The 27,483-nt window shown below is 38.5% G+C and overlaps 1 protein-coding gene and 1 non-coding gene across 3 annotated transcripts; both read right to left on the bottom strand.

Annotated features, from left to right (window-relative positions):
• Positions 1–444: 444 nt before the first annotated feature.
• znf821 (zinc finger protein 821) lies at positions 445–26,600 on the bottom strand. 2 transcript variants are annotated; one of them, XM_067417871.1, is made up of 6 exons: positions 26,176–26,600; positions 10,158–10,289; positions 9,837–9,949; positions 6,411–6,509; positions 5,427–5,590; positions 445–5,342 (listed from the first exon to the last, which is right to left on the bottom strand). In XM_067417871.1, exons 2-6 carry the CDS (start codon positions 10,240–10,242, stop codon positions 4,565–4,567), a joined length of 1,239 nt encoding a protein of 412 aa, XP_067273972.1. In that variant the 5' UTR covers positions 10,243–10,289; positions 26,176–26,600; the 3' UTR covers positions 445–4,564. The 2 variants fall into 2 exon arrangements, with proteins under 2 accessions (XP_067273972.1, XP_067273891.1); XM_067417790.1 differs by having other exon boundaries at positions 26,189–26,600.
• Positions 17,934–18,008, bottom strand: trnaa-agc (transfer RNA alanine (anticodon AGC)). The gene has a single exon. It is a non-coding gene; the product is annotated as a tRNA-Ala (tRNA).
• Positions 26,601–27,483: the final 883 nt, after the last annotated feature.

Below are 27,483 nucleotides of genomic sequence, written 5' to 3'. Positions count from 1 at the left end.
ATTTTGTTAACAGAGAAAGACAGAAACAAACTCTTAGAAGTAAAAATCAATATTTATTCCACATTCTGTTCCTGCTTTTATGATGAGCTTTCAATCTGTTAACCCAATAACAGAGCATGGCTTTCTAAACAGGACAGGATTTGGCGTTGTGACCAGTGCTATTCTTGTCACTTTTGTTTCAATCATTTTGGCCTTTTAGAGACTTGTAAACATTATTGGAAAATATTTAGATAGAATGACAAAAGGCAAGTAATTATTGGACTCCAATTCTTAAAGAAAAGCTTGAATAAATGCATTAAGAACATGTAGCTTATAACATGCGAGTTTCATTGCCAGGGGTTTTCTGACTTGTATGCACAAATATGTAAAAGAAAATGGTTCTTTAATTCATAATGTCACAATGCATAACACTAAAATATAGTTTAGGAATAATGCAGACTAATATTGTTTGAAAATACTCTTTTATATTTTATCTTCAAAATAGACAATGCATCCTGTCAACATCTCATTCTAGACTACAGAGAATCTTTAGATTTTCTCATTGGGATGGGTTTCCACAACTTCGATGCTACTGTAAGAAATAACTCAGTGCTTTATAATGAATTTCAGGGAATTTATCATAAAAATTGCATCGTTCTTCCTGAATGTGCATACATCGACTCGATTAAATGAAAACAAAACTATGGATGGATCTCGTGGTTGAGGATTACGGACTTGAGGACAAATGGCTTGACTGTCAAGAGTTGCCTGAGGTTTGTGATCTGGAGCATTTGAGTCCATTTACTTTCATATCAACTGCATAGTAGTAATACAAAGTTTCTTGAGTACAGCTCACAATTGCATAGTGATGCTTCATCACATGTACATTTAAATCCTTTTTCTTTTCCTTAAGGAGCCCATCATTAATACTTCACAACAGCATAAACGTGGGACCGGTATCCAGTTGCCTTCAACCGTGTGGAAAAGCTCAGCTGCTTCACTTTGAACAATAGCGGTATCTCTAAAGATGGTAATGACAACATTGTGAATTTAAAACACTGAAATGTGCATCATTCACTGTAGTAATAAATAAACTGGAATAAGTATTGGAATGAAATAAGACAAACTTATCATACACAGTCTACCCTGTTTTCACGACGTTCTTAACAGATGAACAGTGGTCCGTTTTAACACAACTGACTCTTTTCGACTAATATGAAACACTTTGAAGTCGAACTTCAAGGTGATGTGTGTAATGTTCTCCCAACTTTGTGCAGAGTGGTTCTCAAACTGTGGTTGCACTGCGAGTTTAGCCGATTAAAAAAAGACTTGAATAAATAAAATAATTATAATTTATAAAAAGCATCAGCATTGCTTTAATCAGCTAATTAACTTACGACAATGAATTAACATTCATTTTACGATAAAGTGTTTCTGTTGTCTGTCATCACGATTAAAGGGTTAGTTCACCTAAAAATGAAAATCACGCTCCAAAGCCGTAAGACCTTCGTTCATCTTCAGGACACAAACGAAGATATTTTTGATGAAGCCGAAAGCTCGTGGATTTCATCAAAAATATCTTCATTTGTGTTCCGATGATGAAAGTAGGTGAACTAACCTTTTAACATTTATATGTCAGTGTATGTTTGGTCCAATTTCTTAGCTCAGTCATGTTAATTTCCATAAAATAAGAACAACAGCTTTCTGGCAAATTTATAGAACTGTGGCTCAAGACAGAATCAGTGAAAAGGACATTAAATAAGACTCTTTTCCTTTCACTCTTGAAGTGGTCAACCACATGAAAGCGTTTGAGAAACACTGCTGTAAACACTGGTTTGGTGGGAGTGCCAATGTGGCAACTTCTGGGTCGGTTTGAATTTGGGGTGGGCGTACCTGTTTGATGAACAACGAAAGACATGGGGCAGTGGTTTGGATGCAACTATTATTTTTGCAATCTGACGATGGCACAGAAATTACACACTTCACCTTTAAATTAGTGTGAAACATCTTCTAATGTGTATTTACCTTGTTATTTCCATTTAGCATACATATGCAGCAATATCGCTGCTTCATATAGGAGGGATTTCTCTCTGGAAGTGTTCGTCCCGATTGTTTCATTGTACATGCATTCGCTAAACCGTTAACATCATTGCACATCTCATAGAAATAGCACACACAATCATTTAAATCATTAAATATAAAACCAAAGCACAACTTTCCAGTGACAAAGGCAACACATTTTTTTTTTTTTAAATTTGTACACTACTTGTGTTGCCACAGAAATCGAGCACACGCTAAGTGCCGCACCAATAACAACAAGCATTCCCAGGTCCAGCGCGAGACCACACTAGTTTAAAGAGGTAACATACACATTATACAGTACAGTGACAGCAGCAGAGGGCAGAGACTGGTTGGTTAGCTGAGATGTAATGGAGTTGCGTAATTTCCTTATCGACATTTTGGCTCAGGTGAGGAGTTTGCAGTCTGAATAAGAGAAAAAAGGCCAATGTGACCAGTAAAGGTGAGTATAAGGTAGAATCTGTTTTGAGAAAGTGATGATAATAATGAAGAATTGGGAAGAGGAGTTCTCCTGTTCTCAGGCCAAGAGGATTCCGATGATCCACACCATCCCTGAGTTCCTAGAAAAAAAACAACCCGTGTAGCATTGTGATAAGGTATAAAGCCTTTGGGAGGTCAGAGAAGTGTGTTTGAATGTGCTTTGTAGCAGATACTTTCAGTAATTAACAGTACATCCACAGAGATGGCCTTACTCTTTTGTAAAGGACAACATCTCCAATAGCTTGTCCCAAATAGCACCCTCAGCCCTTGGAGTCCACACTCAAATAGTCCGGGCTCAACTAAAGGTTGCATCGAGGGGCATATTGGCGGCAAAAGTGGCATCCTTGTAAATCTTGTTAAATAGGATACCATATGGTCTTGTGGACACAAAACTGTGCAAGGAAAGACCAGGCGACCACAATTTCACCATTTGGATCAGTGGCATTCAAACAGCATTTAAATAAAGTGTTGTCATTCCAGCAAACATGTAGGGCAATGATAAGAGCAGGTGTGTCCAATCCTACTCCAGGAGCGTCACCTTCATGGAGAGTTCATGGCTGAATCCAAAATCGCCCCCCTATACCCTCAAATAGGGCATTATTTGAGGGGACTGCCATTTGTACTGGTGTCCGAAACCATAGTGGACATTACCACATCGCACTGCAATACGAGTATTCGAGTACAGCTGATCCAAATTCGTTAGGGGATAGTGATTGGGGGTTTAGGGGGTGATTTTTGATTCAGCCCAACTGTAATCTGCTCCAACACACCTGCTTAGAGGTTTTAAATAACCCTGAATGCCTTCATTTGGTGGTTCATGTTCCTGTGACTGCAGGAAGGTGGACCTCCAAGAGCAAGGTTGGACTCCCCTGGACTATAGTAGGTGTTGGCATAAGGAACGTTGAGTCAGTGTGTGGTCCTGCACGGCCCCTGTGGTTCCAGTCAAGGCCACAGGTGTGACTAGGCCATGCAAAGAGCCCAAGGTGAGGTAGTTGGTTCTGTGAATATGAGCTAGAAGTGACCCAATCTAGGGGCCTGGGATATGAGCCATAGTTGCAGGTAAACTCCAACCTTTTAGACTGGCAAATTTGAACCGTAGGCTGAGTGTGGAGTGTGGCTACACGTCTCACTCCTGTCACTGTAGGTCCGTGTGCAAACAGAGAACCTCCTTTTGGAAAGGCCTCACTGCTCTGAAGAAGTCTGAGCATTGAAAATTAAGTAGACAAATCTCCTAAAACATGCTTACAGACTGGGAAATATGTTTGCCTTGTTTCCCCCTTTTGTGAATGTTGGAGTTTTTATACAAGTTCAGTTCATTTTGTAAATAAATGTATGTTACATAAATCCACAAAGGGTCTTTCACGCTGACAGCAATTCAATTGTATACGAGGTGGTCAACAAGTCGACCTACTGTTGGCTTCCAGGGCGTTCTACTTGACTGGTGGTGATTTGTAAAGGACTCCAGTGCCACGGCCCCCTTTGTTACTCCTTCAACTAACAGATGGTAACATCATCTGCTTCATCTTGCACTTTTTTCAATGTTTTACTTAGGTCACAGCTAAAGGAATGAGGCGGGTTCTCAAAAATGTCATCATAGTCAACTAAACATTGCCGAGCACTGGCTTCAAGGAGGTTTATTTCTTCTAGAAGAAATTGGCTGCCTTGTCTGTCCAGTAGAACCACTTCTTTACTGCAGTATCCAACGGTTTCAGGCAGCAGATCATGTGAGCACCCCTGTCTACACTCCCACTGGTAGGAGCCACATGTGTTGCTGCCTGTCTGCATAAAGTTGAACTCTGCTCAACATTGTTGCATTGCAACTCATGGTCTCTCATGTTGAATCAAATCTCTCATTGAAAATGAACAACATCTGGTACATACATCACTGCAAATCACTGTCAGGGTGAGCGCCTTCTAGAAACTGCAAGAGCATAACATTCTCATCACAGTTATAGTCAAGATAGTTATTATTTAATGGCAAGCTTTTCTCAAATGCCAGGCTAAGAGGTGTTTGGAGCTGTGCTTGTTAGGGAAGCTTCATAAACAGTCCATTGTCCATGGAGGGGACAGACATGGGGAAGGAAAACTGGAATAAATTCATGTCAGCAGTGAGCGCAGCCATTGCAGCAGGGTCATGCTCAATCTGGTTTCTCAGCGATGGGTCTATCTTCTCCAAACGCCGCTTTAGCCTCTTGGCCTCCCTCTCACGGATTAGCCGTGCCTGCCTCTTCTCTGGTGTCTCGTTGGCCCGTTTGAGTCGCATAGCCTCCCGGTCACGCTGTAGACGACGTGCTCGCTGTTCATCCGACTCCTGCATCCTTTGCATCCGCTTTGCCTCACGGTCTCGTAAGCGACGCATCTCCCGCTCCTCTGGTGTTTCACATGCCCTCTTGGTCTTCTTGGCCGTTCGTTCACGTTCCAGCCGCTGCATCCGCACCTCAACAGGTTCGCTCTTCCTACGCATTGCCCATTTCCTCATGGACGGCGACTGGGCATCCACAAGCTCCTGGTAGGCTACGCAGCTGTTGCAAACCAACAAAACTCCAGCTGGGTACACAGGCATAGTGTTCATGAGGTCTGGAAGTGGTGGGAGACCTGTGCTGGAAGGACTGAGGCTGTCAGACAGTGAGGGAAGAGGAGGTGCTGAAGGGAGAGATCCGTCTGGCAATGAGGTCAGGAGAGGACCAGAATTTGTGCTGGGGTTGGTCATAGGGCTTCTGGGTAGAGAGTTAGACATAGCACAGGCCTCACCATCACTGTTGATCTCTATACTGCTTGTGTCAAGGAATTCCTTCAACTTTCCCCTACAATTTCAGAAGAGAAAACTGTTAAGAAAAGTTTCTTTGAAAACAATGAAGCAACCTGATAAAATCATGTCTTGAGCTGACCTGTTGAAGTTGTTGGTGTCTGTGAAGCGAGCCCCACACACTGCACAGTTGGACAGGCGGTCCTCTGAATGGATGAGAAGATGGCGGCCAAGAGAGCCTGGAGAACTGAGAGCTCGTCCACAAACAGGACAGACATAACTCTTACTTCCACCCACAGCGGTGTGCTGGTTACACAAAATAAGACAAGAGATTTCATACATAACTGCTTCTCAACTTCTCAACAGTCCAGAAATGAAAATTGTAATTCACTCAACCTCATGTTGTTCCTAACTTATTTGACATTCTGTCTTCAGGACAAGAATTTGAAATAGTGTACTGATCTATGTTCAAGCATTTACAATGGGGACTAGAGTTTTCAAGCTTCAAAAAGGGCCAACTGTTTTCATTTAAGGCAATCTCCATTCATCGTAAATGGTTTGAAAAAAGTGATCAGTACTTTATTCAAAATTTCTCCTCATTGAAGAAAGTTTGAAGTTGCTAGAATACATTATGCAACTTTTGCACAGATTTGCAGTCTGGGGAAGCTGGAACTAGCTGCAGAAAGTTAGAGCCAGTCTGCAAATTTCATAGTCATAGTTGACAGATTTCACAGATGGGCACGGACCATTTTTGTGTGTTTTTTTTTTTAAGATTCCAATTGCATCTAGTCAGAGTTTGATCTATGTTTCATTGATATTTGATCTATCAATGTTTGATATTTTGAGTAAATTTTTTTGAGCAAAAACTCCTATTGTTTTCATTTGTCAAGCATCTCCTGTGTGAGTTTGTTGTCTGTAACCATTTATAAAGTCAACAAATGTTCAGATTTTAAAAGTTGCTTAGAATATTCCAGCCTTTAGATGTGCTTCACTATCGGCATGTAACTGACAAGCTTCAAATGCAGTTTGATTGATCTAATAAAAAGTTTTGGACCTAGGAGATGGATTTTAATACCAGTTGTTAACAACGTATAAAATATATACTTGAGGCTTAAGTGGTCCTTACCTGATACACATGTGCGATGAGCTGATCTGGGCTACTGAACTCCAGTGAACAAAGAGGACAAACAAAATTGCTCCCATGATCTGTCCCCTCCTCGCTCTCCTAACAGACATAATGGACCAACAACAGTTAAAAGTTTCAAGACTTACAGTTTGAAATGAAGTGCCATTTTATATAGTATGACTGAACAAAAATGAAGTGACTAAACTGATAATGACTGTAGCCGCAGATGACTGATGCCGCACTGGTGTGGTGTGGCAGACAAATGGATCCATAAGCCTTTGTGACTCATTCCAACTGTCATTTAAACTGGGTTGTTATGAGTCACAATGTAAAAATATCTATCAACCCTTAACCAGCAGATGTGATGGTGAAGAATTAGAAAATGGCAGAATATTATAACGGCTATGCAATGACCTCACTTTCCTGCTGGAACACGTCCCCTGAGCTGGACTGCGTGGCAAAATATACTAATGCATGAATGGATTTAATAGGGAAAACTACAATTATCAGTTTAAACTAAAGGTTGGTCTTAATAGTGCTCCTTACAACTTACCAAAGATCCAATGATGCATGGATATTGACATGCAACCTATTGTCGTGTTTCCTGACATTTATATGTGCCTGATTTTGATGCCGAGGAAAAACATGAAGCAAATTTGCCTGTAAACGCTTTATATAAATACAATATAGGTAGGTCTAAATCCAGGTGATAGCTTGTATCAATGTTTTTATATATATATATATATATATATATATATATATATATATATATATATATATATATATATATATATATATATATATATATATATATTAATAAAATATTAATTTATAAATGCATTTAAAAACACCCAATTATGCAGAATATAAGATGGTAAATATTTAATTGAGTTGTCAATGCAATATTCACTCACCTAAAGGATTATTAGGAACACCATACTAATACTGTGTTTGACCCCCTTTCGCCTTCAGAACTGCCTTAATTCTACGTGGCATTGATTCAACAAGATGCTGAAAGCATTCTTTAGAAATGTTGGCCCATATTGATAGGATAGCATCTTGCAGTTGATGGAGATTTGTGTGATGCACATCCAGGGCACGAAGATCCCGTTCCACCACATCCCAAAGATGCTCTATTGGGTTGAGATCTGGAGACTGTGGGGGCCATTTTAGTACAGTGAACTCATTGTCTAGCCTGACAAGCCAGACCCACATCAAGATGTTTGGTCTGGAAACTCACCATAGACAGGGCTCAATCCAAGGGGCGGGATAAACGGTTGTCTTTCAAACTCCCTCTTCACGCGATAGGATAGCGCTACAACCAAGCAGAACAACGAAGGTGAAGCAGAGCTCGCTGACAGATTATTAAACATTCGCCATATCTGGTCGGCTAAACTCTGAACACATCTTCCCTTTTTAAGAATGACTTCAGTGCCGTTCTTTGTTCTTTTCTCAGAGAAAAGCTTAACTCCAAGTCTTCCAGAATCGCAGTCAAAGCTGTTTTTAAAGACCGCCGGCGTTCGCCAGTTTCTATGTTTACTAGAAGCACGCAAACGCAACTCGGCCGTCGTCATTATGGCCCCGCCCGCCGACTCTATACATGATGTGATTGGCCCGTCCAGATTGTGAGGAATACAGCTCAGAAGGGTATTGAGAGTTCCTAGACGACACTTGCGGGCAGATTAAATTTGCTGCCGCTAGGGTGCGTCTAGATTTCAAGGCTAATCATTGTCATGTTCAAGAAACCAATTTGAAATAATTCGAGCTTTGTGACATGGTGCATTATCCTGCTGGAAGTAGCCATCAGAGGATGGGTACATGGTGGTCATAAAGGGATGGACATGGTCAGAAACAATGCTCAGGTAGGCCATGGCATTTAAACGATGTCCAGTTGGCACTAAGGGGCCTAAAGTGTGCCAAGAAAACATCCCCCACACCATTACACCACCACCACCAGCCTGCACAGTGGTAACAAGGCATGATGGATCCATGTTCTCATTCTGTTTGCGCCAAATTCTGACTCTACCATCTGAATGTCTCAACAGAAATCGAGACTCATCAACTGTCCAATTTTGGTGAGCTTGTGCAAATTGTAGCCTCTTTTTCCTATTTGTAGTGGAGATGAGTGGTACCCGGTGGGGTCTTCTGCTGTTGTAGCCCACCCGCCTCAAGGTTGTGCGTGTTGTGGCTTCACAAATGCTTTGCTGCATACTTCGGTTGTAACGAGTGGTTATTTCAGTCAAAGTTGCTCTTCTATCATCTTAAATCAGTCGGCCCATTCTTCTCTGACCTCTAGCATCAACAAGGCATTTTCATCCACAGGACTGCAACATACTGGATGTTTTCCCTTTTCGCACCATTCTTTGTAAACCCTAGAAATGGTTGTGCGTGAAAATCCCAGTAACTGAGAAGATTGTGAAATATTCAGACCAGCCTGTCTGACACCAACAACCAGGCCACGCTCAAAATTGCTTAAATCACTTTTCTTTTCCATTCTGACATTCAGTTTGGAGTTCAGGAGATTGTCTTGACCAGGACCACACCCCTAAATGCATTGAAGCAACTGCCATGTGATTGGTTGATTAGATAATTGCACAGGTAATTTAACAAGTGTTCCTAATAATCCTTTAGGTGTGTAATAGCATATATATATGTATATATGTGTGAAACCATAATTAATATATATATATTAATCATATAATAAAATATTATTCTATAAATTATAAATCTATATTCAATTATTGTGGGACCTCCTTCAATGGTTTTAGAATCTTTACTATTAACATTTTGATGACATTAAATGTATTGAGCTGAATAAACTATTATATTCATCAAAATAAACAGAAAATATTACAAAATTTGCTAAAGTGATTGTTTTCATAAAGTGAAGTATTTAAAAAAAAAATGTTTTATAACTTAATTAAAAACATTATTTTAGCTAAAGCAGGTATTTCTATTAATAATGTGTGCCTTTTGCCCCATGCTGGTGAGCCTTTTACCATGTGTGTGGGGTAAAATACCCTCCTTGCCACCTCATACCTTTTAAGATTTTTAAACAAAATAAACCACTTTTATGATTTATTTTCTCACGAAATCTGTTGCTCCATCAATATTCAATTCAAACGTATATTTTTTTCTGCAATCTTACACTATGAAAGTAATGAAAAGCACATTTTTCTTAAGATGTGCCTTTAGTCTTGTACTCTACAAAGATGTCAAATTAACACTTGAGTGGCTCAAAAACATTAAATAACATAGAAACATTATTATAATTAGATTGGTAAAGGCTGAATAATTTTATGAGGCACTTTACAGTGAATAAAGTAAGCTGTAGATGATTAAGCTGGTCATGCACATTCTGTGATAAAAGAAGAATGCAAGATAATCACAACAATCTACTTCTTCCATTAACCACCCATCGCTCACCTCCTTGACGTCATCCTGTAGTATGAGGCCGTGACTGCTCTTATTACTCATCATGCTGTAATCAGCAGAGGCATTTGAGGAGTCATCCTTATCGAAATCACTATCGCCGTCATCTGACAACATAGGGAAAAAAATACTTCGTAATATTATCGATGGCTCCATCACCGGTCAGCATGCTTTTCTTTCTTTTTTTAAGTCTCAGTATATAGCAATCACAGTTGTCTTTCTGTTTTTTGTTAAATATTTTATGAGCGGTAAGCAAATATATAAATAAATTCAAAGACCGCAGTCGTGAGTTGCCTTTGAAACCGTGCATCTTACCACTTGTGCTGTCTTGCTCTTCAGGTTCCTGTGAGTTGTTGCTATGGCATTCACCATCTTCATTGAAGTCATCTCTAGGATCCATCTCAAAAGTGTGCTGAGGGCCGGACAACACAGTCGTGTGAAAAGGCCCTGTGAGTGAAACCACACAGTCACTGAGAATGCCACTATATATAAAAACTTGTTTGAGTGGTGCTTGCCCGTACGAAGCACTGTTTTGGTTGACAGGGCATTGCTATGTAGTTGCTAAGGTATTTTGTTTGTTTTTAGTGCATTTCTGGGTGGTTGCTAGGGTGTTGAAAGATCCCAGCACCCAGCAGGTCTCTGATATTCTAATCTTGGGTCCCTTCTTCACTGTAAGTCTATAGAATTGTTTGTCTTTTTACTACCAAAAATATAGATTTCAAATTTTAAATGAAGCTGCACAATTTCACAGATCGTCCATGACTATAGCACAAATTGTGTGTGTGAGACAAGTTACATGCCAAGCATTAATACTTAAAGGTGCACTATGCAACTTTCCGTCCACTGGAGGGCGCCTATTCAAAACAAATGCGCATTTGATGACGCAAAGTGTGAGCGCAGCATCTTGGGAGATGTGGTCTTTTCATCACAGCCGGTGGAAAATAGGACTCGGGCAGGAATCACGTTCATGCATGCGGTTATTAACGTTACTGTAGTCTAAAGCAGAGCAGGACCGAGTGTTATGGACCTGATCACAGCTGCTGGATCGATTGTTAAACAAATACCCGCCTCGCGAATACCGGGACTTTTATTATGACGCGACGGGACACATTCGCCGGCCGCCTGCACAGATCCGCTCTTCCGGTTATGATTTTGAGGTAATGCCGCTCTGTTTATCATATTAGATACATTTAAGTGTGGTTAAAACGATGTTATGACGTTACTCCGTGTGTTCACTTGTTCACACTGCTAAGAGTAAAGCGCTCCTGCCGAATAAAAGCCGAAACCCAGGGTAACGCAGATATGACGCAATTGACAGGCGACTCCCTCAAGTGCAACGCTGAAACGTCCCTGTCCTTAGTTAAAATAGCAATTTTCTCACAATTTACAAATAGTTGGAAACATCTGGGATATTGTAGGTACTCAACTGATCAAAATATATAACACTGGCCTAGTGGTTTTTGGATATTTTACTACAAAAATACTACATAGTGCACCTTTAAAGGGATATTTCACCTAAAAATTTAAATTAGTTCCAAAAAATATATATTTTGAACAAGGAAACAACCATAAGACATCATGAATGGGTTATATGACTCATTTTCTTCAAACGTTTTATTTTAAAATCAACAAAACCATATTGTTTTGTAAAAGTTGCTTAGAAAAAGCTTAAACTAGGACACACTGAAATTAACATAAAATATTATAATAAATAAAATACATAGGGGCTATATTTATGATATATACACATGGAATAATCACTTTTTGACACATGAAACGAGTGCTTATACAATGTTCAAGATGATGCTGAAAGAACTATGTTGAGATGATCAGATCCATTGTTTATAGTCTCAAATATACAGTACTTCATCATAGCAGTGTAATTTTAATTACTTCCATCAACATACTTACACGGCTGGTGCAAAGATCTGCATCGCCATGATCAAATGCTTTCTTAACTGCTGATTTCTCACATATTTACAGGTAAATATGACATTTATTATGACAGTTTATGTGAAGATTGCTTTGAGTTCACTTAAAAGTTCATATTTTAAAAGCCTAATGTTGAAATTGATGTAGCTTTCAATTATATTAATATAGTAATATTAAAAAAGTCTAGAATTATTGTTTTAAAAAGTATTAGTATCAATGTTGCTGGCCTTTATGATGTTATTAAACAAATATTAAAAGGATACTGTCTTTAGGTTGTTTTTACATTCATTGGGATATAAACTGTGAAGTTATTACAGTATAAATATTAAAAACTCCAATGTTTTTAATTGTGATTAATTAGTTAGTTTGTTTTTTTGCTGTTGTATCTATTCAGTATTAGCCTGGATGACAGCTGAATTTAGCCCCTCCCACAACATTTGAGTTTGGTCTGGACTTGATCTATTGTGGAGCAACTATGCTTGAACCAGAGCTGTTCGGACCAATCAAATTGTCAGAGCGGGCTTTATACGATTATCCGGGTTTTATGTTCGATCCCTGGTTCCACCTGACCAAGTGGTGTCCATAAGTAAGACTCCTAACCCCAGCTGCTCCCGACGAGCTGGATGGTGCCTTAATGGCGGACATCGCCGCCGGTGTATGAATGGGTGAATGTGAGGCAATATGTAAAGCGCTTTGGATGGTCATGGGTCTGTTGAAAGCCCTATATAAATGCAGTCCATTTACTATGGACAGATGATAAACAGTCATCATCCACATCACCAAAGAGCTAATCTAATCCTAAACGCCGAACTTGTTCGTATATGCACTATTTACTATTACTCTCAAAAAGGATGATCATGTTGGTAAGTACTCCGTGTATCATTTAATTATTTTAACGGGGGAAAAAAAAGATCAGAGTTTGTAAAATGACCCAAATTTCCCACTACTACTATGCGTCTCTCAACATGCATCACTTACTCCGTTGCTCTGATTGGTTGTAGGTCTATCCAATTGAGTGCAGAGGCATTTTCTTTCCTGGTTGGAACGGTATCAGACTCCTATTCTGACTAGAATTGAGTATGACAATGTCAGGCTAATTCAGTATCAAAGTCATAATTTTTTGTATCTTGACAACCGTGGTTGAACATAAAACATAGTTTTTTTATATATGCCTTAAAAATGCCCTTACAATTCATTTATAAATACAGGTTTCATAAAAAGCGTTTACCAAAAAGAATCCTGGAGCAGTGTTTTCAACACATCAAAAAAACCTGAATATGCATGATTCTCATGTTGAATTTCAAAGAAAAGACAGATCCGAACAACAAGGGCAACTAGGTCCAGAGATGCAGTGGTGTTCTGACAACAGAACAATACTTGATGCTGCATTATTAACACATTCCAAACAAGCACACTCCACCTCACGCTCACCAACCCCCACGTTACACGCTGAACCCACAACATACACTGCAGTCCCAGAGGAAACAGCCTGCATCTCCTGTGCGGCGAGTCCGCGCCTCTAATGTGAGAATCATCTCCTCCAGAAGCACTCCATACACCCACATGGTGCTGCATCCCACCCTGCATCCAATTACTCCATTGCTGCCATCTACCAAACACCTTCTGCTAAGCTGCTTTACTGATTAACATGAACGGCAACCAGCATACCAATAAAACCAGATTTGAATGCTTTCTGATGAAATTGTGATTGAGAGCCAGTGTAACACGCTAGTGTTCTGGGATGTTGACAAAGTGCCTACGTCCCTATAGACTCCAATCTCTTCTTCAAAGATTTTTCACTACCTGTTTTATCATCCATCAGGCAAACATTTAGCTTGATCTCTTATAAAAATAACACCTGATTTAAGGTTTCATTCACATCTGTAGCATAGTGTGAGATGAGATAAATCCCAAAGCTTAAAAGCGTGTTAAAGGGGTACTTCAGCACTGGGAAGATGACTCAGTATTTAAACTGGGTCATTAATGTAGTAGAAATATGAAATTATTTTTTAATTTGGTGCTTTCTAGACTGAAAAAAGACAGAAAATGTATTTTTGTCTCATGGGGATGAAAGACAACAATTCCCAGAATGCTTTGCTGCCCTACGAGGCCACTCCCAAAGCCACCGCTACTGAATCACTGTGACTGGATCACTTTCCCATAGTGTTCATTTTCTTAAAAATCAGTTCAGTTAGAGAACAGACTACAATTACAATTAAAAACTGAACGTGTCTGTTCAATATAATGTGATTTAGCCGCTGAGGGAGTGTCACAGCACAAACGCTGCAGGAGTCCGATTACATTCCTCATGATGAGAGCTGAAGTAACAATCATTCGAATACACTCCAGGGTTTCTATTGATACAAAGGCATATGCTAATCGGTGAAGTAACCCTTTAAGTTGTGATATCAACCTTCCGGTAACGCTGGTTCTGTGTATATTCGAATGCATTTCTAATTAGAATAGGTGTTTATGACCCCTATTATAGCACACCTTTAAGCTAAGCTTTTAAAATTTCGTGTACACTAAAGAATCCATGCTGACATTCTCTTAGCCAGTGATACGATGTTTGCTGATACAAACATGCAACTATCTTTAGAATATTGTTTTAACTTCTGTTTTTGCGGTAGCTCTGTATATTTCTATGGCATCGCTGTCGCTGGTGAAGTAAATGTACTTATTGTAGAGTTAACGAGCATTGTAAATAATTTGAAGTGGGTGTCATAAATGTCAGTAGACCAGGAAGATTTAAAGTCTTGCGGTTCATTCATAAATCCGTAAGATCTTACCATCATTCAGTGCAAATAAAAACCAGAAGACAGAACAGACAGAATGAGTGCAGCGCTGAAAAGGGGTGGTGCTACAAAAGATCTATATTATTGGATGTTTTGTGCCTATTTTACACAACCAGTTATGTTAAGCAATAAGGTACGAGAGGCTGTGCCGTATTGTGATTAAGTTATGGCTGAAGGGCATTGTTAGGCACGACGTAAAGCTTATTGCTTTTATAAAACAGTTACCATACAATACAAATATTAATGCCAAAAAAGATGTATCAATGCAAAGTTCACTAAGTAAAATCACTGAAAGCCTTTATTTCCACTGGAAAAAAAATAGTCCCTGACGTGAACTGCAACAGAAGAGTCAGTCAGTAGTGAAGACTTTTAAATTGAAACGACTGAAACTTGTTGTAAACATGGAGCAAGACGCAACTGACAAATGCTTTGACTAGCGCTGTCAGTGTCAGGGCATGGGAAAACCCCTTGACCAGTAATAGGACAAGATATTGCAGCGGACAGTCAAACAGATTTTTTATTACAAAAATAGGACTGACCTGAAGAAAAACGCTATTTCTAAATTCAGGTACACTCGCTCACTCAATCTCTCACAATACTTTTTTCTACGCAATAGGCCTGGGACCAGGGGCGGAGCCAGACGATGTAAACATTCGGGGCTTAGCCCAAACCTAGGGGGGTCCGGGGGTATACTCCCCCGGGGAGATTTTTTTCCATTTACATCAGCTAAATGCACTATTTTTCAGGCTGTTTGAGATAATAGAATGCCTAAAAATCTATATACTATCTGGGAAAATAAGTTAGTAAAAAAAAATAAAAATAAAAAAAATTCAGCCAGTAGAGCCTACAACCTGTTTGGTATTTAACTGTTCTCCAGCTGTAGTGAATCCAAAACACCAAACATGTTAAGGATGACTAATTTTAACCCCTGGCAAATAAAAAAGGCAACCATTATCTGACTATTTTTAAGTTAGCCTGCATAGGTGAAATTGGAATTTGGTGTAAACATCATTACTAATCTTTAGAGTTCAGTTTGGTTTACTTTGTGCTTAGCTGACAGATTTGATACATCAGAATCCATGACCAATCAGATGTTGTTTTCGGCTGCAAACTTTCGCGGTTGGTTAGTTCTACAAAGGAAATGCCCATATTTGGATTAGACAGCGCTGTGTGCAGTGTTGCCAAGTCCGCGGTTTTCCCGCGGAATTGGGCTACTTTTAACCACTTGCCGCGGGTTGATTTTTTATTCCGCGGGTTAAAGGTTTAACATATTGCATCAGTTATATTTAGCTGAAATGGTTGTGTTGAAATAAATATTTTACTTTAGCCAATTCATATTCCACCAATGATAACAAGGATTCTAGGATGATGACATAAGCAATATCGTATCAGCATAACTGTGCTGATAAGCGCACACTTTGTGAGGTACAGTGGCACTGTTGGGCTTGTTCGCTAATGTGTGTGTGTGTGCTGCGGCGCGCTGCGCGCGCACCGGCTGTTTTCGTTTCCATGGTAACCGAATGCGTGCTCTCCAGGGTTGTTGCTGGTAAATAATAATTTAAAAAATAAATATCATACACAGAATAATTTTCTGTAAATTAACATTTAATGAGGAATATCTTGCAATGTTTATTTTACATTATTTTTAATTAAGTCTATTAATTAAAATAGACTGTTTATAATTACTTATACAATTATCTTTTAGTATAAATGGTGTGTAGTGCATAACACTACCATAAAATGTGTATTGGAGTGTTATATTTAGATTTTTTGGTATTGGGCTAGTTTTGGGCTAGTTGGATTGGCCATTGGGCTACTTTTGGGCTATTTTTGATTGGCCATTGGGCTGGTTTTGTTGCGAAAACCTGGCAACCCTGGCTGTGTGTGAGACAGAGCTTTATAATGATACCAGGCTTGACATGTTTCTGTGAATGGAGACGGCACGGGAGCTCGCGTTAGAATAACTTTGGATGATTTCAGGTAGAAATCTAAAGGCGCACGGTGACAAAATATAATGAAATAACACCCTTAAATGTGTAATGTTGCCTTTTTTTTATTGTGACATGAAAGCTTACATGTTAAGGGAGTAAACTGGCCCAAAATCTCAAAATTGACTTTGTTTTCACCTGTCGTGTCTCGCCTTAATAAGTAAAACCTAACGTTAATCTTCAACGTAACTCTAGCTAGCCAGCAGTACAGTCATTTAACTCAAGTGTTACAACAGCGGATTCACAAACCTGTAACACGCTCGTCTGACGCAGAATCTCTCTCTGGCCGGTGAGGTTTACTGTTCCTTTTAAAAAAAAATGTGTAGTGTCCATGTTAACTATAGTTGGTGAAATACAAAAGCCCGCCAATCCCTGATGACAACGACGAAGAAGAAGATGTATATTCTTCTTCGTTAGTTTTTATTGGCAGTTGGCATTGGTAAACAAGCTGGGGATTTTGCAACAGTCTATGTGTGCGACGCATTGCCGACCGCCACACACACGGTAAAGGAGCTTTTGTTTCATTTTTTGCCGCTCCAGTCTGAAAGACTGAGAGGAAAAGAAACAAAATTAATGTTTTTTTTTTTTTTTTTTTTTTTTTTTACTAAAAGATTCGGGGCTTTTGACAAAACATTCGGGGCTTAAGCCCCATTAGCCACCCCCCCGCTCCGCCCCTGCCTGGGACGGTTTGGAGTTTTTCTTACCGCGGTTGAAAAGCAAAAAATTCACGAGGTTCAGCGGTAACCCGCTTTTAAACCCTGATGCCACGCCCCGATGCGTGTCTTGTTGTGTGCGACACACACTAATCTTCTTCTATAGCTTGCTCTGTAAATTAAATTGAGAGTATATCTAAAGCATATATGCCATTTTAAATACTGTAGTCTATGCCAGATATATATAGCCTACATTTTAAAAGAATAAATGCTCAAACATCTATTTCATAAGCATGTGTTTATTTTCCATCAGTGAAACAACACATACAGCCTGTAAAACATTTAAATGATTATAAGTAAATCATGGTAATCTTAGGAATATAAGAACTAAATATTTGTTTAAAAAATATTTGTTTCATAACCCATTTCCCCGTAAACTGCGCAAAGATGCGTCTTGCCGGTTTGCGCTTTGAGATGAATGTGGGACACGAGCTATAGACACCTTGAATATCTTCATCTTCATGTTTTCTCCTGATGTTGCAAAACAACACTTGCTGTAAAATTTTTGTTTGATTATGAACTGCTAGAGAAAGCGAAAGTAAAACCGCTGGGTGCATGTGAACGGCGCTATTCAAATTTACATTTACGCATTTGGCAGACGCTTTTATCCAAAGCGACTTACATTGCATTCAAGGTACACATTTTTACATTATTGTCAGTTCTTGCTCTCCCTGGGAATCGAACCCATGACCTTGGCGTTGCTAGCACCATGCTCTACTGATTGAGCTACAGGAAAGCTATAAATAAACTTAAATAAACTTAACGCGCCTCAAGTCAAATAACAAGCACAAACTGTGTTAAATAAAGTTTCGTCCTACAGTGTTTTTCTACTTTACCACAGTACGAAACAGCACATTTATAATTCCCTGCAAAAATGAGTGTGCCGTGAGTGAAGATTTGGGAAAAGTAACAAGATGTCCCGTGAGATAAAATGGACTAACATTAGGCGGCGGCCTATTGTTAAAATTCATGGAAATCGGAATATCGGATGACCAGATTGCAAAACAGATTTAAAAAGCTGGCAAATTTTAAATTGGGCACTCTCATTCAGCATGAATCCATAGCCTATATTTTGATGGCTGAGTAACATCTGCAAATTTATAGAAGTGGTAATAATATGTGGTAATATTCTCTTCTGTGGTAATAATAACATAAAACAGCGTTCACATACAAAACACTGGGTCAATAAAGAAATTATAGTTTCATGTTAAAAAAGGTATATAGCCCTATTAAAATAAAAAGTGCACAACTCCTTTGGGAGCAAGCTAATTTTTTTCCCCTTACGTGCAACCTAGCGCGGAGGAGTCCTTATTTGGGTTAGTAAAATGACGAAATTTTTGTTTTTAAGTAGAAAATAGTATTTATGTAGAGAGAGGCTATATTAAAATAAAAAGTACAAATCCTCATAAGTGGAAGCAATAATTTGTTTCCCTCACGTGCAACCTAGTCCTTATTTGGGTAAGTAAAACAACAAAATTATAGTTTAAGTAAAAATAGTATTTATGTAAAGAGATAAAATACAGAGTAGCCTATAGAAAATTATATATTTTTATACAAATTACAAAAACAACGTAAACCTTTTTTTTTTTTTTTTTTTTTGCGGTGGAGACAATCTCAGACCTGCGGTAGGCGTCACGTAACAGCGGTATTGCGGTAAAACGGTAACCGTCCCAGGCCTACTACACAACGCAAGATGGTTGTCAATGAGAACAAACATTTTTACGATGCTAAGAGTGGTTGCTAAGGATGTTGTGTAGTGATACACAGAACAGTGAATCAAAGTCTAGAACTAACCGTTTTATTAAAGTATGATGTAAACATTAATTTGTACTCCCTGAAAGTTGCAAACCCTGCATCCCAACTGGATAAATGTATAATGAAAAAAAACATAAGATGCGCATAAGATGATCGATCATCTAATGACAGCTCATCCCTTACGTGATCAGCCTTTCCGTCTTCTGTGCTCTCTAAAATGTGTAAATCATCCTTAAATTTTACGCATTACATTGATTTATGCATTGATTCATCACTGTATCGCTATTCGCTACATTGGCACAGTTTGTTGTTTACTTTTGGGATCTGATTCAGCGTTTAGAACCAGAAATGGTGTGATGTATCAGACTTAACCAAATATTTTGGGTTAGGGGTTCGTTAAAATCCTTAAAGAGTTAGTAGACCAAAAAATTTACATTCTGTCATCATGTACTCGCTTAGACTGCAAACCCTTTTCCCAACTGGGTCCCAACCCAATCTGATCTGCTGGCAATTTGATTTATCCTGCAGCTCAGGCTGGAAACCTTTACATTGTTTTATCCTGCTTCTGTTACAAATTTGCTGGGACCAATCACAAACTGGATTATCCACCTGGGGGGTTTAACAAAATGAGAGATAGAGAAGCGATGGATCGTTGGTCTGATTGCTTGAAGGACTATCCAATTGCATTCGGAGTCATTTGAACTATACCCAATGATCACGCCTCTTGCAGTAGAACATATAGAGCAGACTCCCCAGACCAATGTTCACTCTTAAAAGATTTAGCTTGCTCTGGTGATAGCAAGACAAGTACTCGCCCTCATACCATTCCAAATCTGTATGACTTAAGCAACACAAAAAAAATTGTTTTATGAAGAATGTTGGTAACCAAACAGTTCTGGTGAAAATTTAATTCCATTGTACAGTCTTAAAATGAATGTCTCTCTGGTTAAATGAAGAACCTTTAACATCCATCATGCAACATTTCCATTCCACAAATATATTCTTAAGAGCTGAAAAAGATTCTTCAGATTATTAGAATGTTCATCAAACTAAGAAAACTATAGTTTTTTTAATTAGTAGTTTACTTCAAAAGTAACATTTCCTGGTAATTTACCCCTCATCATCCAAGATGTCTTTCTTCAGTAAAAAAGAAAAAAAAAGGTTTTTGAGAGAAACATTCCATGATTTCTCTCTATTTAATGGACTTCAACAGGGTCTAATGGGTTGAAGGTCCAAATTCCAGTTTCAATGGAGCTTCAAAGGGCTCGCCACGATCCCAGCCAAGGAATAAGGGTCTTATCTAGCTAAACTCATTATCTAAAAAACAAAAACACTTTTAAACCACAAATGTTTGTCTTGCGCTGCTCTGCAATGCGGCACACATTATGTAATCACGTTAGAAAAGGCCATGTGACGTAGACAAAAGTACCGATCAAGTGTTTACAAAGCAAATGTGCAAAGACCAAGTCAAACAAAGGGTAAAAGAACGATTTTTGAAGTTGGAGAAGAAAATTAGATGTTTTTCACCCTACCACGGTACTTCAACCTATGACTCCCGTGACCTTTCCAACAAGGATGACAGAGCTGTGCAAAACAAACGTTTTTGTTTTAAACGTATAGAATTTTTTTTTAGAAAATGGCCAAATTTGGACCCTTTGAAGTCAACTACATGGAGAGAAATCTTCATATTATGAAATCTCCTCAAAATCCTTAATGTCTTTTGGACTGAAGAAAGAAAGACATGAACATCTTAAATGACGTGGGGTCTCATCTTAAGTACTATTCGCATGAGATTAGTATTATCTAGGGACCTCTGTGATTTAGAAATGACTCCCCCACATCTGAGTTTTGCGTGGCGCATTCGCACGGGTTAAGCAAAGCCTGTGATTTTACTCGAATTTACTGACTTCTCCCGGATATGATGTCAAGACTTTGTTATAGATATAGCTGTATGAAATCATAAACAGGCATCGATATAGTTTTGATTCTTTTATGGTGATAAATAAACAATTTCGTTCAGTTAGATAACAGACGCCATCAGGGCTTGACATTAACACCCGCCAACCCGCCAAATGCGGGTAGATTTCAGCTGTGGCGGGTATGGCAGCCACTCCCACTAGCCACTTTGGCCGGTTGAATATAACGTACAGGTAAATGAAATGCCAAGACCGTTGTATCACAAAATTGGCTACAATTCAACTACAACTCTTTATACTTAGTGATGGCGAGATAGGCGAAATCGCGCTGAATGACACACAACAAAAGCGCTCTCTCGCGTGCGCGCTCTCTCTCTCGTGCGCTCTCTGTCGCACCCGTGATCAGTTCTCCTTGCTCCTGAATAGTCAAATACACGCGCACACTGATGTCAAAATGTCCATCGCATGATCGGTTATGGCTTAAGTGTACGTAAACAGGTGGGTAATAACTATGTGTCACAAATATTACATCCATGCATTCAGGAGCCCAGTTAAATACCTGTCTGTCATTAATGTTAATCAAACAACTACAGATGTTAAATAAATGTATACATATTAAATAAATATGTATTAGTATCTGAATTATTTTATTTTATTTTGTATTTACTATTGTTTTTGTAATTTGCTTAGGGTATTTTTAAAAATTATTTATTTATTTATATATATATATATATATATATATATATATATATATATATATATATATATATATATATATATATATATATATATATATATATATATATATATCCTAACTAAAATAACTCATAGCCTATCATATTACATTTTTCATATTTATTATTATATTGCCCACCCCTTACCCACCTGCACATCCCAGCTGATATACAATGTAGTCTTGATTTGGGGGGTGGGGGTGGGGGTGGGGGGGGCAATATAATAATATTGTTACACTGCATTTGAAAGTTTGAAAGGGTTTTAAACCTTCTAAATCAAGTAAAACGACTCAAAATCAAGTAATTTACGCATGCCAAAGTCAACTTTAAACATATACAATGTAATTTCCAAACAGCAAAATTGTGGCCAGTGAAAATGCTGAGTGACTAGTAACTTTGGAAAACCACTAGCCACGGTGGCTGGTGAGCAAAAAAGTTAATGTCAAGCCCTGGACGCCATGAACTGAGCTCAAACCAGCGGCAGGAGTTGGATTTCATTTATCACGGGTGAGAAGCTTACACACGGCGGAAGATTCAGTTTCAATGCTAAATGTAAAAGCGCCCATTTAAACGAGCTTGTCATTGTACTCTTCTGTTCTGTTTTTCATCAAGAATAATATTGATATTAATATTAAACACACCATTCAATCAGTTTACTCCCAAAATTGATACTCATTCTGAAGTGAAAGTAATCCGTGCGGCTGCACGGGAATTCACAATGGTGCGCATTATGAATGCAGCCCCCATTCTTCATGAAAGATAAAGATAGAAATGCTCACAGGGAAAAAAAACCTTGCAAAAATTATATACGATCCGCCTAATCCTGGCCAAATCACAGAGATGTCGATTCGCACAGGACTACTATCACAGGACCTCGCCGTGCGGCGGATATGGTAGGTAATTTGCGGGAGAATTTAAATTTTTACTTTACAAATTACAGACATGGCCGATTCGCACGGGATTAAGATCACAGACATTCTCTGCAATTATTACAAATTACCAGAGGTTCCCAGATAATACTAATCCCGTGCGAATGGGGCTTTAGATGAAGTGAACTACTCCTTTAAGAAGGGTTCACTGAAAAATTATCCTTCACTCCTAGAAATACAAATTTCAAAAGTGTTTTTGCAGCAGTGCCACAGATGACCCATTTTTTGTCCCGCAAAAAACCTTTCAGAGAAGAGTTCTTTAAAAGGACCATTTTTTCTTCGGTTTTCTAAGGGTCTTCATGGAACAATCAATGCCAGACAGACAGACAGACAGACAGACAGACAGATAGATAGATAGATAGATAGATAGATAGATAGATAGATAGATAGATAGATAGATAGATAGATAGATAGATAGATAGATAGATAGATAGATAGATAGATAGATAGATAGATAGATAGATAGATGGATGGATGGATGGATGGATGGATGGATGGATGGAGATTTCTCAATATCTTATTTTAAGTACCACAGAAGCAAGAAAGCCATACATGACGACTGCTATTAAGGGGAGTAAATAATAACGAAATGTTTAAGTATGAGCAATAATAATAGCGATGTTTGCCTTATCTCAAGGCAATCGATATACCAGACCAAGTTAAGTGGACTAGAATCAGGTTTTTCTAGTGTCACCATGTAGACCTTAAGTAAGCTTAAGTCTATATTTGAGCTCAGAGACCATTTCAGGAATGCCTCCTCCACCACATGTTGTTTTCCCATCTGAAAAACAACCGTCGACAAATGTAATATTTTACATCCACTAATCACCAAAGGTTGTCAAGAGTTCCCTGCTTTCTGAGCGTCCTCGGGACAGTTTCAAAGGGTGTTTGGAAGCATATACAAGGACAGAAGATTTAGCATGAGAGATATCAGCGTTAAACTACGAACGGCTACAACAGAGTGGCTCCACGGCAGTCAGCCCGTGATTGATGTAAGAGAGTGGCCCATCCCCCACTGCCAGTTCTGTCTGTACATCTGTCTCTCCACCCTCCCTCTGTCTTCTCCCTTCCATCCACCCCCCCTCTGTGTGCCACTGTGATGTTATCTCAGAGTCTGTGTGTCTGTAGGCAGGAGGTGACGCAGTGTCTGTCTGAATCCAGACAAAGAGACAAACTCATCATCCAACAGACAAGAGAGAAAGGGTAAAGTCAGAGGAGGGGGGGTGGGAACAAAACAGACAAACAAGAGACAAAACTTAACTGGGATACGGAACAATGAGAGCACTCCTGAATTCAAACCATCCCTCTCCCACAGCCCCGCCAATCCAACAAATACTGAGAACAGGCAAGAGGACGGGGCCCTTGCACACTGTCTAGTTTGGTGGGGTTGAAGAATGGTCATAGACAGATATCAGATCAACCCAGAAAACCAATTCAGGCCTAACTGACAAAAGCCAGGCATGATGGAAGAACAAGAAGAGTCGTGTGTTCCGATGGGTCTGATTTCCCCCAGTTTCAAGAATCAATTTGAAAAAGAAAAGACAGAGAAACATTTACTGTAGTGTTTCAGTCTTTCATCAGGTCTGAATCTTATGTCCGCAGATAAATATTGAGATTTAAAAAAAAACATGGTTATTGTAGTTAAGAAAAATTAACCATGGTTTTGCTACACTAACCATAGTTTAACCATGGTATTTGTAGAAAAAAATCAATTGTACTCAATCTGTCAAAAACATGGTTACTACATCGTTACATGTTTTTTTAAATTTTCATAAGGGATGGGACATTTCTTGAACACAGCTGTAAACTTGGTTCTTTATTGGCATCAAAGGTTTTTATGAAGAACCTTTTACATATTCATGGAACCTTTCTATTGCACAAAAGGTTCTTTTTAGTGAAAAAGGGTATTATTAAAATGTTCTTCACACTAAGAAAAAATGGTTCTTTTGCGAACCCAAAAACAGATCTTCTATGGCATATACTGGTATATGAAAACCTCCTTTCTGAACCTTTATTTTGAAAAGTGTACAAGCGGCCACACACTTTTTCAGATATCCCAATGCTCTTTAGAATATGATTCTGACTTATTACTAAATAATGATGACCACTGTTTCTTATCGCTACGATCGTGTTCTGTCACAACGTGTCTACGAATAAAATAAAATAAGTTGCCAGGTAAAATAATTTTCAAAAGTGAAAAATAAAATACATTTGATGTCCATGTATTCATTTATTTTGTAATTAACAGTGAAATAAGTGATATAATGAACAGATTGCCAATCAATAAACTCATTGCCAATCAATCTACATTCTACAATTTCCCTAGAGGATTAATAATATGAGCGAATGACTGTGCATTATTCCTTGCATTTAAATATGTTTTATGTTATATATTACTACAAAGGTGATACAAGTATGAGAACTTCTATGCTACCACTTATGTATGAACTTTAATGAACACTAGGGAAGAAGCATTCACCTTTATTTATTCAGTCAAGAAAATTAATAATAATTGTGTGTGTGTGTGTGTGTGTATATATATATATACATATACACACATACACACTCACACTGTAAAAAAAAAAGTCTCTAATTGAAAATTTTCTAGTGACTGATCACATCTAAACTTTTCAGTTGGCAGAATTTAAATTCTGTGAATTGATGCAATTTAATTCACAGAAATTCAATTCGGCCAACTGAAAAGTTTAGATGGGATCAGTCACTAGAAAATGTTACTTTTATGATTAGTATGCAGTAACGTGTAACCACAGTTATACATTTAACTTCTGAGTAATATGAATTAACTACATGTACCTACTATAGGGTTAGGGTTTGGTTTAGGGTTAGTTGCATGTAATTATGCCAAATGTAGCCTACTGTTATTGCTATGGTAAACATGTAACATCTGTAACCAGGACAATGTAAAATAAAGTTTCACCGTTAATGTAAACTAGTGCTCAAATCTATTAATAGTAATTCATAACATCTAACATAAAAGTTTCTGTACACTCACTCACACACACACATTTGACACATCGATTTGACAACACTAATGTAAACAGAATTAAAATAAAGTTCATATGTTATCCAGGTGAAATCGCATATCAAACACTATAAATGTACAGTAGAAATAATGATGATAACTTCTTGAAATAAAGTGTATAGGCTTAATTAAGACTGGTTGGTATAATTTGCAGAGGCGGTTTATAAAGACTATTATTTAAGATTGTGTAAGGTTTCACTATCCGCACATATATATCAGTGTGATATCAGAAGTAGTGCGTATGATAATATTTTCAGTACAGAAAGGTTCAGGTATATAAACGTGCAAATAAGGTTGATTTACAGTCTCTAGATTAGGTTTTACACACGCTGATATCGTGACCATGTTGTGATGAGTTGTGAACGCCTGGCCTCTGGCTGTTGTCCTCGTACAGTAAAATGCGGATGTAAGACTTCACAAAAGCAAACAACTCAATGCCACAGCGTCCCTACATGATGGTCACTAACACATCCAGGAGACAAAACGCCTCCTTTGCACGGACTAGTAAATTAAAAGTGTTTACAATACCTGGGATACCTACAATTCACTTTGAAAGGGTTGGTCTGTTTTCGTCTTGACATATTATCCCCCACTCCCGGATGAAAAAAGTCGAATCTCTTCTTTGATCCGACTGAGGGGTGAAGATGCTTTTGGCCAGTCCAAAGGTAAATGTTTTAAAGCAGACAACAATCATGTAAACACAACGCTATCAGCACTAGACGGCTACATTGGCCAGCGCGATTAGGTTCATTTGACTAAAAGAGAATAAAAGATCACTTCTGCGTTTACAGACATCTTGGTCTTGGTCGGCGATAAGAGCGAGTTCATGTCGATAGAGGTCGGTTTCCAAACGCAAGAGACCGGGAAAGATGCGAAGAGATGATGTGAAAGCCTGCGCCAATGTAGCCGGGCAAATACACTGCAGATACCCTCCACCGACATGCATTTCAAGCGATGAGTTGAAGTGAGAAGAATGACTAATTTTATCTTCGGCCCGCTCCTGCTCATGCGCGAATCAAACTGTTCCTACAGGGGCGCTCTGCGGCTCAGAACAACCACTTACCTGCTGAAATACATTGACATTTCAGGACGTCTTTTGACTATTTACAAACATTTGTCCACTTATAAACATTTTAATTTATATCTGGTTGATATTAGCATACTCTGAAGGATTAAAAAAGACGTCTTTTCTGAATAAGCAGTGATTGGTTCATCCACTACAGTGCTGAGTAACATGAGCGCGCATTCATCTTCGTCTTGTATCAGCGCAACGATCATGTTGTAACGGGGGGGAAATAACAAAGTGGCTATAACAGCGAAGCAATGTTGAAACCCTTTTGATCAATTCTTAATAATTAGGCTATGACTATAAAACGAGGCTATTTAAATTGAATCTGTTTGTTGTTCATGTGATGGAGAGCTGATAATTACTAGGCTATGGTTTAATGAGCTAAACTGTCATAGGCACCGCATTTGTCCAATTATCGATAACTTCTTAGCAGCTTTTCTCCACCTCTCTTTTAATCAGAATATTTTCAATTTTCCCTTCTAGCAGTTTTTCAATTTCTATTATTGTAACCATGTTTGGTTTCTAAAAGAAACAACGAGACGCATTGTGGGATAGCCTACACATAGGCTGGATACGTGGAGGAAGGACAATGCCGTTTTTTCTTCAGTTAGACTATATGTGTCTGTCTATCTATCTATCTATCTATCTATCTATCTATCTATCTATCTATCTATCTATCTATCTATCTATCTATCTATCTATCTATCTATCTATCTATCTATCTATCTATCTATCTATCTATCTATCTATCTATCTATCTATCTATC

Source organism: Pseudorasbora parva, chromosome 1 (genome assembly GCF_024679245.1).
Source record: "Pseudorasbora parva isolate DD20220531a chromosome 1, ASM2467924v1, whole genome shotgun sequence".
Taxonomy (NCBI): domain Eukaryota; kingdom Metazoa; phylum Chordata; class Actinopteri; order Cypriniformes; family Gobionidae; genus Pseudorasbora; species Pseudorasbora parva.
Note: the sequence above shows the minus strand (reverse complement) of the source record. Positions and strands in the feature narration are given on the sequence as shown.